Below are 15,220 nucleotides of genomic sequence, written 5' to 3' on the forward strand. Positions count from 1 at the left end.
GGATGAAACTAGCCCCACACTGCGATGACCACGAGAGGATCTCGGCCGATCTCCAATCGAAAGTCGGATTATGCTTCTGGAGCCAGGGGTACCCCAAGACCACCGAGTAGTGTGGAGACGAAATCACCTGGAGACAGACCGACTCTCTGTGAACGGCACCAATGGCTATCCCCACTGGAAGGGTCTCATGAGTCACGTGTGGCGGCAGAAGGGGTCTGCCGTCTATCGCCTCAAGAGCCAGTGGGGAACCTCGAGGCTGCAGAGGAATGGAATTGGCGGCAGCGAACACACTATCAATGAACAAACCACCAGCACCAGAGTCCACCAACGCCTGGGTCGTCACCGAGCCCCCAACCCAGGAGAGGACAACAGTGATCAGTGGTTTGTCAACACGGGAAACCGGGGACGAGGAGACTCCACCCAAGATCTGCCCCCGACAGGATCTCAGGTGCGAGCGTTTCCCGGACGGTTCGGACATGCCAACCGAAAATGCACACCGAGACCACAGTACATGCATCGGCCCTTGCGTCTCCGGAGTACCCTCTCCCCCTCGGACAGGCGAGCAAACCCCAGCTGCATGGGTTCACCCCCAGACAAGTCATCCCCAGGAGGCGTGGGAGGAGAGGGAGGCACGGGTGGGACAGCAAACGTAGGCGCCAATCTGTTAGAAGACCTCCGCAGGCTCTCCTTAAAGGAAGGTCTCTCCCTGAGTCTGGTGTCAATCAAAATCAGGAAAGAAATAAGAGACTCGAGCTCCACTGGTAGGTCCTTAGCTGCAACCTCATCCTTCAAGGCATCCGAGAGACCATGAGAGAAAGCAGCGACCAGAGCCTCATTATTCCAGCCCACCTCTGCTGCCAGGGTACGAAACTCAATGGCGTATTCAGCTACGGATCGTGAACCCTGTCTGATGGACATAAGGAGCTTCGCAGCAGAGGCAGCACGAGCCGGCACATCGAATACCTTCCGAAGAGAAGCAACAAAACCGGAAAACTCGGCAACCACCGGATTGTTGTTCTCCCATAAAGGGCTGGCCCAGGCCAAGGCCTTGTCCGAGAGCAGCGAGATCAAGAAGCCCACCTTTGATCTCTCAGTAGGAAAGGCATGTGGCAGCAACTCAAAATAAATGCCCACCTGGTTAAGGAAACCTCGGCACTGAGTTGGCTCTCCCCCAAAGCGCTGTGGAAGGGGGGCAGAACCGGTCATACCCCGAGACACCGCAGGCGCAGCAACAGGTGTCGGGGTAGACTCTGGCGCAACAACCGGAGCGGCAGTAGGAGCTGGCCCAGGAGCGACAACCGACCCATCGGCAACGGAAGCGAAATGAGCCGTGCGTTCAAGCAGGGTTTGCAACGCCACAGCGAACCGACCCAACAGGTGATCCTGCTGATCAAGTCTGGCAACCAGCGTAGGTAGCGAGGATGGCCCTGTACCGTCAGAATTCATGGCTTGGTCCTAATGTCATGGAACCATGAACCAGACGTACAACAAGAGATAAGTGGAAATAAGAAGGCTTTATTGAAAATCAAGCTGTAGCAAAAGTCCAAACGGATGGCTAAACCGAAGCAGGGTCTTGCGTAGACAGAGGTCAGGAACCAGGAGGGTAGTCAGACGAAGCCAGGATCAGGAACCAACGGGGTAGTCAGACGAGGCCAGGATCAGGAACCAGAAGCAGCAGCAGTCTTAGAAGCATGTGAACACAGGAGGACCAAGCAAGGAACTGAAGCCACAGACCTTCTATATATATGAGCTAGGCATCCAGCTCCTCCCAGTGGGAAGGAGAAGCCGCAGGGTGGGAGGCTACAAGAAACCCAGAAACCAAGATGGCCGCCAGCACATGTCAAACGAAGGAGAACAGTAAGAAGGTAAGACCATGACACACAGCAACCTGTTAACCTCTTTGGGAAAGTATAGTAATGCACAATGGATGGACCTATGACTCAATGTCATTGTTTGGACGCCTTTGCTTAGATCAAAATTAAAACAGAACATCAAAATAAAGCTAGTTTTACACTTGTTGCAAGGAACTCTGGCAGACTGTTCAGGTAGAGAACAGCCTGCCAGAGTTCTCCAGATCCTGCATTGCCGGACACTACCGCTTTCCCACCAGATCCCATTGACTATGATGATTCAACTTCTACCCGGTATATATGCTGAGAAAAGGACAAAAACCACTGTGTGCTGAGTGCTGTAGCATTGCCTGCAGGACCTGTCAGTGAGATAAGCCTAAGGAAACTTTGCAGAAAGTACTAATTAAAAATAGTTTATTGTTGAGTACCTACAAGGATGGAGGTGTAAATATAGCTTCATTTTTTATTTTTATTTAAGATGCATTGAATTAATTAAAAAAACATTTCCTATGAAGGTTGACATATGCTTTAACCTTGTTTTTCGCTCCCTGCCTCCCCAGAGCCATAATTTTTTTATAGCCTTATGAGGGCTTGTTTTTGCAGGACAAGTTTTACTTTCTAATTTCACCATTTAATATTGCATAGGATGTAGTGGGAAGCAGAGGGGAGAAATTGGAAGAAAACGGCAAAACTGCAATTCTGCCACAATTTTATTTTATTATTATTTTTTTTTACAGTGTTCATTTATTAATAAAACTGACTTGTGCTCTTCATTTTCCAGGCCGTTGCAAATTGGGCAATACCACATATGTATAGTTTTTCTTGGGTTGTAATACTAACAAAAAAAATATAATAATTATGACTCCCATAACTTTTTTATTGTTATGTCTACGGAGATATTTGGGGGCACATATTTTGCAAGACAATCTTTAGTTTTTGATAACACTATTTTGGGGTGTGTATTATGGATATTAGCTGGAGTTTCATACAGCAGGCCCCCGGCAGCTATGGCTCTCGCTCTGCAGCTGGTGCCATCTTTAAAGACCTGACATCCGTTGTACATATACGATGGATGTAGAGAAGAATTTAAAGTCAATAGGACATTCACTGATAAACAAGGCACATAACCTTGTAGGCCTAGCCGAACTGTATGCAATGATATCTTTTACTTGGCAATCCGTTGCTTCATTCTAGAGAAAAATTTACAAATGAGTATATAAGTGCCCCAAAGGTGGGCCCAAGCCTCTCTCAGCTGAGCTAGTCCTACAAGACGTACAGTAGTACCTGGTTTATCAGTCAATTTGCTGGTGACAGACTTCATTTATAAAGTCAAGTTATATACTAACACAATTAAATATGACACTCAAATAACAAAATAATAGTGATGCTATGTTTTTTTCTGTTACTTGTTTTTTCAATTAGCTCTTTAACATATTCCCCTCCGTAATGCCCTACATTCCTGGTCCTCACCAGAAGATCTTCAAAATTGTCAACAACCTGAATCAGTTTATTAAGGAGATGGTGAAAAGCCACCGAGCCACCCTGGATGAAAACTGCCCTCGTGACTTCATAGACTGCTTTCTCATGAAGATGGAAGAGGTAACATATTTATAGGGTTCCACAGCAGCAAAAATTCAAGAATCTTTGAAAAAAAGATATTGAAAGCATTGATTCTATTGAACACTGCACTTTTTATTTACTCCAATTCCTACTGTATTACATCAGCAACGAGTGTATGGGGATTTGAAAATTAAAATAACAGCTTATTATATATTTTTTAAAGAAAAAAAAGAATCCAGACTTGGTAATAATTGATCATTAAAATAATGATGGAATTATTTTTTTTTTTTAAGGAAAAAAATAATCCAAACACCGAATTTCATAATGAGAACCTAGAGGGGACAATATTAGATTTATTCTTTGCTGGAACAGAGACTACAAGTTTGACATTGAGATATTGTTTTATTATACTCTTGAAACATCCGGAAATACAAGGTGATTAGTCTGAATCTGTATTTTTTTTAAATAGTACAGTACACATACAGTTGTGTGGCTATAGAAGTAATGCTGCTTTCACATCTGCGTTTTCCTTTCCAGTTTTGAGATACGGCAGAGGATCTAAAAACCAGAGGAAAACGCAGAGGCTCTTCGTCATTGTACCCTTCAGATGCCGCGTTTATACATGATCGCACAATCTGATATTAATAACACAGTGTAAAATGTAATGAAAAAAATACTTACCTGATACATTTTATCACAATGGGCAGGCCGCCGCCATCTTGCTTGAAGGAGAAGCAAATTCGACTTCCCAACTAATCGAATTAATCATGAAATTTAGATTGAAGTCCACTTTGTGGACTTCGATTCGCTCATCACCATTTATAATAAGCACCTGTTAGGTTTAGCTTTTGATAAAACGCTCCCTCTGCTCCCTTTTCCCTTACTGAAGCTTAACTTTACTATAAGCATAAAATGCTAAACTTCCTTCCCTACCACAACCTTCATCCAAAATCAAGGTCAATGAGGTTGATTTCAACAGGATCCATATTTCTAAGTTGTTTATATTATAGAACCTCTTGTAGGTCTGATTGTAGGAGCATAAGTTGGAGGAAATAGGGCTGGTGGGTTTTTTAGAGAGATTCAGCTAAAGTTCTTATCATCTGTATTCAGGATTATGATCCCTGACAAGTAGAGAGGAGGAGGAGGAGGCAGCTCTTTACTTAGTGTTGTAAAGTAAGTTGTCCTAATGGGTGATCAGGACAGATTTTGTGTGAACTAATGGGACAGCGGCCATTTTGTTTTCCCTGATGATTGCGCCCCAGACAAAATAAGCCATTATAAATAATGAAAAGTATTTGAGAATATATTTATAATAATGTAATATTTACACATTATCATTTTCTTAATTCCTGGAGAACCCCCTAAATAATCTACCCAGTTTTTTATATGATCATAGGCTGGATAAAGTGCTGTACATTACCTATTTATACTGTATGTAGTACAGTAAGTCCACTGTGTAATGTGCCATTTGTGCAGGGGCTGCGAGACTAAAGGCCCACCTTGCCTAGGGGCCCACTGGTGGATTCACCTGTACCTTTTGTGTCCCTGATAAGACATAAGACTTTCCTTGCAATTGAACTATGGCTACAATTAGGCTAATAATAATAATACTAGTCTGTAAAAAATGAGCAATGTTGTGTCTTTTATCTTTTTCAGAAAAGATCCATAAAGAGATTGACAATGTAATCGGGAAAGATCGTTGTCCATCAATAGAAGACAAGAGTAAAATGCCGTATACAGAAGCTGTAATCCATGAGGTTCAAAGATTTGCTGATATTGTCCCTTCAGGATTGCCTCATTCTGTCAGCAAGGACACAACCTTCAGAGGATATCACATTCCAAAGGTATCTGGGGGAATAAAGCTACTCCTTATGGAGACCGCAAAGTTGGACTTGTAAATCTTGTATGTGCTCATGCACATGACCGTTGTAATTTTGCGGTCTGTTTTCACTGATCCGTTGCTCTATATCTGAGTTTTTTTCCCTCTGATTTAAGTCCTATTCCGTTCTGTTATTGCACAAAACATTTCCGTATGGTTTCCGTAATTAATCTGATTTTTGTGGCTCATATACAGAAACATATACAGTAACTTATTAATCACCAAACACATGAGCAATATGGGCTGGGCATAGCATTTCTACAGTATAGATCCACAAAATACGGATGACATACGGATGACATACGGATGTGTTCTGTGTGCGTTTCGTATTTTTTGCGGACCCATTGACTTAAATGGGGCTTTGGACTGTGGTTTGCAGTCAATAATTGGACATGTACTACTATTTTTTTCGGAACGGCCATGCGGACAAACGGAAACAGAATGCACACGGAGTAACTTCTGTATTTTCTACAGCTCCACTGAAGTGAATGGTTCTGCAACTTTTTTTACTGTCTTAGCTGTCTACCTTTTGCTATTTTTTAAGCTAACAAATCATGCCAGACATTTGACATTTTATTTCAAACCTTTCTTTGCTGTTATTGAAAATGTATATGTAGGCTTCATGGCTAAGCATCTACATTTAGAGAATAGCCATGCTGAGGAAGGTGTGCTGATATCTCAGCAACTTGGTTCAATTCTTCCTATCAACTGCTAACTAGACCCAGTTTTTAACATGTTTACTAACTTTCAGGGAACCATGGTGTTTCCAGTCCTGACCTCTGTGTTGAAAGACCCAAAACAATTCAAGAACCCAGAAGAATTTGATCCTTCACACTTTCTTAACAAAAATGGTTGCTTTAAGAAACATGATGCATTTATGCCATTCTCTACAGGTAATTAGTTGATCATTAGTTTTTAGCTAAGTTGAAAGAAAATTCTGTAACCTATTGTATGGCTGAGCTGGGTGAGCTCCATATTAACCTGGGTTTGGTATAGGAGAATATTAGAGGACGTTTTTGGTCGTGGATCTATACTGTGTTTTAAGACCAAAACATTCATTGACAGGGCTTAGAAATCAATTGCCTTGCCCTGTATTTATAATTAACACACATCACAGTCATGGCGTTAGCGATCACTCCTTACCATCTCTTGAGGAGATTGTGCATGTAAATAAAACGGTCTCCTCCACCAGCGAGCAGTAGGTTGTCAGGAAGGAATGCTTCCTTCCCAACAATCTGATGTCATATCATCCCGTGTAAAGAGACATTAAGTACACAGTACTAATGTAACAGAATTAAATATGTCCCTGAACTATCCCTTTTCAGCACTTATTGAGTTAAGATAGCTCATCAGATTTAGCTTCACTAGAGTGGAAAACTACCAGTATCAAATTTAGCTTGACTTCTTAAAATGTATGCTTGCTGTATCTTCTTAGGCAAACGCATGTGTATGGGAGAAGGCCTGGCTCGCATGGAGCTCTTCCTGTTTCTAACCACCATACTGCAAAAGTTCACCTTGGAGCCTACAACAGACAGAAAGAATCTGAGCATAAGACCAGAGCCCAACACCAACGCTTCAAGACCTCATTCATACCAGATGAAGGTTGTCCCTCGCTTCTGAGTTGAGGAAAAACTTCTTGCATAGAGAAAACCAAGACAATCTAGAACATGCAAACAAAGAAAAGCTCTAAATTTTAAAGAGGTTTTACAGGATTTTTTAGGCAATCAATATCAGATCGGTGGGGTCTGACACCCATCACCCCCACAGATCAGCTGGTTGAAGAGAAGGCTGCTCGCCATCATTAGTGCAGCATTTGCATGGCACGTGGCCTTCTCTTCAACCAGCTGTTCAGACCCCCGTCATTCTAATATTGATGACCTATCCCGAAAAACCCATTTAGGATATCAATTAAAACACACACACACAAAAATAAATAAAAATAAAAATAAAAAAATAAATAAAATCAGAGACTAGTTTCTGGAAGTCATGCCGGGATTTATTGTACATAATAAAATTCTAATCTTCTGCAATGATTCAGTGTTAATAAAACATTGGACTGCACTGTGTCTCCTGTGCTGTACACTGCATGTCATTTATTGTCTTTCAAGAATAGGCATTTCTATTGTGGGTGGCCCATTCCGTTCTGCAAATGGTGGAATGAACGTGGCCGGCATCTGTGTTTTGCCGATCCGCAATTTGTGGACTGCAAAACATGGCGCGGTCATGTGCATGAGGCTTTAACGGTATGATTGTTGTATAAGACGTTTATCTCAGTGTATACAAAATAAATACTGCGTTTGTTATAATTCCCAATGCGACTCCACTACAATGTCCATCACATCCTGCCCCAGAGTGGTAATATGGTGCTACAGGCGGTATTTCCCGCAATTAGCTAGCCATGTCCAGGGCCTGTGAACATAGGATGTTTTACTATAGCTAATGAATAGAGTTGAGCGAACACCTGGATGTTCGGGTTCGAGAAGTTCGGCCGAACATCCCGGAAATGTTCGGGTTCGGGATCCGAACCCGATCCGAACTTCGTCCCGAACCCGAACCCCATTGAAGTCAATGGGGACCCGAACTTTTCGGCACTAAAAAGGCTGTAAAACAGCCCAGGAAAGAGCTAGAGGGCTGCAAAAGGCAGCAACATGTAGGTAAATCCCCTGCAAACAAATGTGGATAGGGAAATGAATTAAAATAAAAATTAAATAAATAAAAATTAACCAAAATCAATTGGAGAGAGGTTCCATAGCAGAGAATCTGGCTTCCCGTCACCCACCACTGGAACAGTCCATTCTCAGATATTTAGGCCCCGGCACCCAGGCAGAGGAGAGAGGTCCCGTAACAGACAATCTGGCTTCATGTCAGCAGAGAATTAGTCTGCATGTCATAGCAGAGAATGAGGCTTCACGTCAGCCACCACTGCAACAGTCCATTGGCATATATTTAGGCCCAGCACACACACAGGCAGAGGAGAGAGGTCCCGTAACAGACAATCTGGCTTCATGTCAGCAGAGAATCAGTCTGCATGTCATAGCAGAGAATCAGGCTTCACGTCACCCACCACTGCAACAGTCCATTGTCATAAATTTAGGCCCAGCACTAGTGTTGAGCGGCATGTCCCATATTCGAATTCGCGAAATTTTGTGAATATTCGAAAGAATATTCGTAAAATATTCGCGATTATTCAAATTCGTTATTATTTCGCATATGCGATAATTCGAATTTTCGCATCGCATTATACATATATTTTATGCAAAATTCACATGTGCGCTAATGAAATCGCCTTACGAAGATTCGCAACTCAATTCAATCACTAATGTATGAATGCAATGCCCTTTGCCTCTGTTCTGGGACAAGTGTAGATATTCGCATGTGCGCTAATAAAATCGCCTTACGAAGATTCGCACCTCAATCACTTTCTAGGGAATGTGAGACTTTTGGGAATCAATCGAGATACAGTGGGGGGTGATGACAGTAGTTGACAGAGTACAGATCAATGTAATCTGTAAGGTGGAAAGTAAAATAAAAAATACGAATTTTCGTTAATCGAATTTTACGAAGTTCTACGTATTCGCGAATATGGTGCTATACTATATGAATGCACAGGCCTTTGCCTCTCTGTTCTGGGGACAAGTGTAGATATTTGCATTTGCGTTAATAAAATCGCCTTACGAAGATTCGCAGCTCAATTCAATCACTAATGTATGAATGCAAAGCCCTTTGCCTCTGTTCTGGGACAAGTGTAGATATTCGCATGTGCGCTAATAAAATCGCCTTACGAAGATTCGCAACTCAATTCACTAATGTATGAATGCAAAGCCCTTTGCCTCTGTTCTGGGACGTGCCGATATTCGCATGTGCGCTAATAAAATCGCCTTACGAAGATTCGCACCTCAATCACTTTCTAGGGAATGTGAGACTTTTGGGAATCAATCGAGATACAGTGGGGGGTGATGACAGTAGTTGACAGAGTACAGATCAATGTAATCTGTAAGGTGGAAAGTAAAATAAAAAATACGAATTTTCGTTAATCGAATTTTACGAAGTTCTACGTATTCGCGAATATGGTGCTATACTATATGAATGCACAGGCCTTTGCCTCTCTGTTCTGGGGACAAGTGTAGATATTTGCATTTGCGTTAATAAAATCGCCTTACGAAGATTCGCAGCTCAATTCAATCACTAATGTATGAATGCAAAGCCCTTTGCCTCTGTTCTGGGACAAGTGTAGATATTCGCATGTGCGCTAATAAAATCGCCTTACGAAGATTCGCAACTCAATTCACTAATGTATGAATGCAAAGCCCTTTGCCTCTGTTCTGGGACGTGCCGATATTCGCATGTGCGCTAATAAAATCGCCTTACGAAGATTCGCGCCTCAATCACTTTCTAGGCAATGTGAGTAAGATCTGAGCTGTTGGACCTTTGGGAAACAATCAATTATATGTGTACTGTAATTTTGTGGGGGGGGGGGGAAAAAAACAAAAAACGAATATTCGTTTTTACGAATATATAGCACTATATTCGAAATATTCGCGAAATCGCGAAGTTGCGATATTCGCGAAAAAAATTTGCTTTTCGAATATTCGCGCTCAACACTACCCAGCACCCAGGCAGAGGAGAGAGGTCCCGTAACAGACAATCTGGCTTCATGTCAGCAGAGAATCAGTCTGCATGTCATAGCAGAGAATGAGGCTTCACGTCAGCCACCACTGCAACAGTCCATTGGCATATATTTAGGCCCAGCACACACACAGGCAGAGGAGAGAGGTCCCGTAACAGAGGATCTGGCTTCATGTCAGCAGAGAATCAGTCTGCATGTCATAGCAGAGAATGAGGCTTCACGTCAGCCACCACTGCAACAGTCCATTGGCATATATTTAGGCCCAGCACACACACAGGCAGAGGAGAGAGGTCCCGTAACAGAGGATCTGGCTTCATGTCAGCAGAGAATCAGTCTGCATGTCATAGCAGAGAATCAGGCTTCACGTCAGCCACCACTGCAACAGTCCATTGGCATATATTTAGGCCCAGCACCCAGGCAGAGGAGGGAGGTCCCGTAACAGAGAATCTGTCTTCATGTCAGCAGAGAATTAGTCTGCATGTCATAGCAGAGAATGAGGCTTCACGTCAGCCACCACTGCAACAGTCCATTGGCATATATTTAGGCCCAGCACACACACAGGCAGAGGAGAGAGGTCCCGTAACAGAGAATCTGGCTTCATGTCAGCAGAGAATCAGTCTGCATGTCATAGCAGAGAATGAGGCTTCACGTCAGCCACCACTGCAACAGTCCATTGGCATATATTTAGGCCCAGCACACACACAGGCAGAGGAGAGAGGTCCCGTAACAGAGGATCTGGCTTCATGTCAGCAGAGAATCAGTCTGCATGTCATAGCAGAGAATCAGGCTTCATGTCAGCCACCACTGCAACAGTCCATTGGCATATATTTAGGCCTAGCACACAGGCAGAGGAGAGGTTCATTCAACTTTGGGTAGCATCGCAATATAATGGTAAAATGAAAATAAAAATAGGATTGAATGAGGAAGTGCCCTGGAGTCCAATAATATATGGTTATGGGGAGGTAGTTAATGTCTAATCTGGACAAGGGACGGACAGGTCCTGTGGGATCCATGCCTGGTTCATTTTTATGAACGTCAGCTTGTCCACATTGGCTGTAGACAGGCGGCTGCGTTTGTCTGTAATGACGCCCCCTGCCGTGCTGAATACACGTTCAGACAAAACGCTGGCTGCCGGGCAGGCCAGCACCTCCAAGGCATAAAAGGCTAGCTCTGGCCACGTGGACAATTTAGAGACCCAGAAGTTGAATGGGGCCGAACCATCAGTCAGTACGTGGAGGGGTGTGCACACGTACTGTTCCACCATGTTAGTGAAATGTTGCCTCCTGCTAACACGTTGCGTATCAGGTGGTGGTGCAGTTAGCTGTGGCGTGTTGACAAAAGTTTTCCACATCTCTGCCATGCTAACCCTGCCCTCAGAGGAGCTGGCCGTGACACAGCTGCCTTGGCGACCTCTTGCTCCTCCTCTGCCTTGGCCTTGGGCTTCCACTTGTTCCCCTGTGACATTTGGGAATGCTCTCAGTAGCGCGTCTACCAACGTGCGCTTGTACTCGCGCATCTTCCTATCACGCTCCAGTGCAGGAAGTAAGGTGGGCACATTGTCTTTGTAGCGTGGATCCAGCAGGGTGGCAACCCAGTAGTCCGCACAGGTTAAAATGTGGGCAACTCTGCTGTCGTTGCGCAGGCACTGCAGCATGTAGTCGCTCATGTGTGCCAGGCTGCCCAGGGATAAGGACAAGCTGTCCTCTGTGGGAGGCGTATCGTCATCGTCCTGCCTTTCCCCCCAGCCACGCACCAGTGATGGACCCGAGCTGCGTTGGGTGCCACCCCGCTGTGACCATGCTTCATCCTCATCCTCCTCCACCTCCTCCTCATCCTCGTCCTCCTCGTCCTCCAGTAGTGGGCCCTGGCTGGCCACATTTGTACCTGGCCTCTGCTGTTGCCAAAAACCTCCCTCTGAGTCACTTCGAAGAGACTGGCCTGAAAGTGCTAAAAATGACCCCTCTTCCTCCTCCTCCTCCTCCTCCTCCTGGGCCACCTCCTCTTCCATCATCGCCCTAAGTGTTTTCTCAAGGAGACATAGAAGTGGTATTGTAACGCTGATAACGGTGTCATCGCCACTGGCCATGTTGGTGGAGTACTCGAAACAGCGCAACAGGGCACACAGGTCTCGCATGGAGGCCCAGTCATTGGTGGTGAAGTGGTGCTGTTCTGTAGTGCGACTGACCCGTGCGTGCTGCAGCTGAAACTCCACTATGGCCTGCTGCTGCTCGCACAGTCTGTCCAGCATGTGCAAGGTGGAGTTCCACCTGGTGGGCACGTCGCATATGAGGCGGTGAGCGGGAAGGCCGAAGTTACGCTGTAGCGCAGACAGGCGAGCAGCAGCAGGATGTGAACGCCGGAAGCGCGAACAGACGGCCCGCACTTTATGCAGCAGCTCTGACATGTCGGGGTAGTTGTGAATGAACTTCTGCACCACCAAATTCAGCACATGCGCCAAGCAAGGGATGTGCGTCAAATTGGCTAGTCCCAGAGCTGCAACGAGATTTCGCCCATTATCACACACCACCAGGCCGGGCTTGAGGCTCACCGGCAGCAACCACTCGTCGGTCTGTTGTTCTATACCCCGCCACAACTCCTGTGCGGTGTGGGGCCTGTCCCCCAAACATATGAGTTTCAGAATGGCCTGCTGACGTTTACCCCGGGCTGTGCTGAAGTTGGTGGTGAAGGTGTGTGGCTGACTGGATGAGCAGGTGGAAGAAGAGGAGGAGGAAGCCGAGAAGGAGGAGGTGGCAACAGGAGGCAAAGAATGTTGCCCTGCGATCCTTGGCGGCGGAAGGACGTGCGCCAAACAGCTCTCCGCCTGGGGCCCAGCTGCCACTACATTTACCCAGTGTGCAGTTAGGGAGATATAGCGTCCCTGGCCGTGCTTACTGGTCCACGTATCTGTGGTTAGGTGGACCTTGCCACAGATGGCGTTGCGCAGTGCACACTTGATTTTATCGGATACTTGGTTGTGCAGGGAAGGCACGGCTCTCTTGGAGAAGTAGTGCCGGCTGGGAACAACATACTGTGGGACAGCAAGCGACATGAGCTGTTTGAAGCTGTCTGTGTCCACCAGCCTGAATGACAGCATTTCATAGGCCAGTAGTTTAGAAATGCTGGCATTCAGGGCCAGGGATCGAGGGTGGCTAGGTGGGAATTTACGCTTTCTCTCAAATGTTTGTGAGATGGAGAGCTGAACGCTGGCGTGTGACATGGTTGAGACGCTTGGTGACGGAGGTGGTGGTGGTGGTGTTGGTGGTACATCCCCTGTTTGCTGGGCGGCAGGTGCCAACGTTCCTCCAGAGGCGGAGGAAGAGGCCGAGGCGGCAGCAGCAGAATAGGCCGAGGCGGCAGCAGCAGAAGAGGTAGCAGGGGGAGCCTGAGTGACTTCCTTGGTTTTAAGGTGTTTACTCCACTGCAGTTCATGCTTTGCATGCAGGTGCCTGGTCATGCAGGTTGTGCTCAGGTTCAGAACGTTAATGCCTCGCTTCAGGCTCTGATGGCACAGCGTGCAAACCACTCGGGTCTTGTCGTCAGCACATTGTTTGAAGAAGTGCCATGCCAGGGAACTCCTTGAAGCTGCCTTTGGGGTGCTCGGTCCCAGATGGCGGCGGTCAGTAGCAGGCGGAGTCTCTTGGCGGCGGGTGTTCTGCTTTTGCCCACTGCTCCCTCTTTTGCTACGCTGTTGGCTCGGTCTCACCACTGCCTCTTCCTCCGAACTGTGAAAGTCAGTGGCACGACCTTCATTCCATGTGGGGTCTAGGACCTCATCGTCCCCTGCATCGTCTTCCACCCAGTCTTGATCCCTGACCTCCTGTTCAGTCTGCACACTGCAGAAAGACGCAGCAGTTGGCACCTGTGTTTCGTCATCATCAGAGACATGCTGAGGTGGTATTCCCATGTCCTCATCATCAGGAAACATAAGTGGTTGTGCGTCAGTGCATTCTATGTCTTTCACCGCTGGGGAAGGGCTAGGTGGATGCCCTTGGGAAACCCTGCCAGCGGAGTCTTCAAACAGCATAAGAGACTGCTGCATAACTTGAGGCTGAGACAGTTTCCCTGGTATGCATGGGGGTGATGTGACAGACTGATGGGGTTGGTTTTCAGGCGCCATCTGTGCGCTTTCTGCAGAAGACTGGGTGGGAGATAATGTGAACGTGCTGGATCCACTGTCGGCCACCCAATTGACTAATGCCTGTACCTGCTCAGGCCTTACCATCCTTAGAACGGCATTGGGCCCCACCATATATCGCTGTAAATTCTGGCGGCTACTGGGACCTGAGGTAGTTGGTACACTAGGACGTGTGGATGTGGCAGAACGGCCACGTCCTCTCCCAGCACCAGAGGGTCCACTAACACCACCACGACCATGTCCACGTCCGCGTCCCTTACTAGATGTTTTTCTCATTGTTATGGTTCACCACAACAACAAATATATTATTTGGCCCAATGTATTGTATTCAAATTCAGCGGGATATAAATTTGAGGCCTAGTATTTAGGCGCTGGGTGACCGGTATGGATTTAGTGACAGAATTAGACTTGGAAATGCACAGAAGCGTGTGTGTGAAGTTATTCTGAATGACCCAATGTGCACCTTGAATATTATATACCCTTTTTGGGATAGATTTCAAATAGCTCTGATATAGCAGGAACCACTAAATTATGAAATTGCTAAATTGGGAATTGTACTTCAACCCAGAACAAAAAATGTGCTTTGACGGGCACTAAATAACTTTCCCAGCTACAACAGGACAGCGGTAACGAGAGATTTAGAGGGATTTAAATTTGAGGCCTAGTATTTAGGCGCTGGGTGACAGGTATGGGTTTAGTGACAGAATTAGACTTGGAAATACACAGTAGCGGGTGTGTGTGAAGTTATTCTGAATGACCCAATGTGCACCTTCAATATTATATACCCTTTTTGGGATAGATTTCAAATAGCTCTGATATAGCAGGAACCACTAAATTATGAAATTGCTAAATTGGGAATTGTACTTCAACCCAGAACAAAAAATGTGCTTTGACGGACACTAAATATCTTGCCCAGCAACAACAGTACAGCGGTAACGAGAGATTTAGCGGGATATAAATTTGAGGCCTAGTATTTAGGCGCTGGGTCACCGGTATGGATTTAGTGACAGAATTAGACTTGGAAATGCACAGAAGCGTGTGTGTGAAGTTATTCTGAATGACCCTATGTGCACCTTCAATATTATATACCCTTTTAGGGATAGATTTCAAATAGCTCTGATATAGCAGAAACCACTAAATTATGAAATTGCTAAATTGGGAATTGTACT

At 45.6% G+C, this 15,220-nt stretch overlaps 1 protein-coding gene across 1 annotated transcript in view; it reads left to right on the forward strand.

Annotated features, from left to right (window-relative positions):
• The window catches only part of LOC122946025 (cytochrome P450 2A13-like), a 20,981-nt gene extending 13,626 nt beyond the window's left edge, over positions 1-7,355 (forward strand). The window contains exons 5-9 of the mRNA XM_044305314.1: positions 3,273-3,449; positions 3,704-3,845; positions 5,067-5,254; positions 6,041-6,182; positions 6,725-7,355. Coding sequence (XP_044161249.1) covers positions 3,273-3,449; positions 3,704-3,845; positions 5,067-5,254; positions 6,041-6,182; positions 6,725-6,909 — 834 coding nt within the window. The 3' untranslated portion in view covers positions 6,910-7,355. The remainder of the gene's footprint in view (positions 1-3,272; positions 3,450-3,703; positions 3,846-5,066; positions 5,255-6,040; positions 6,183-6,724) is intronic.
• The last annotated feature ends 7,865 nt before the right edge of the window (positions 7,356-15,220 follow it).

The sequence above is a fragment of the Bufo gargarizans genome, chromosome 9, assembly GCF_014858855.1.
Source record: "Bufo gargarizans isolate SCDJY-AF-19 chromosome 9, ASM1485885v1, whole genome shotgun sequence".
Taxonomy (NCBI): domain Eukaryota; kingdom Metazoa; phylum Chordata; class Amphibia; order Anura; family Bufonidae; genus Bufo; species Bufo gargarizans.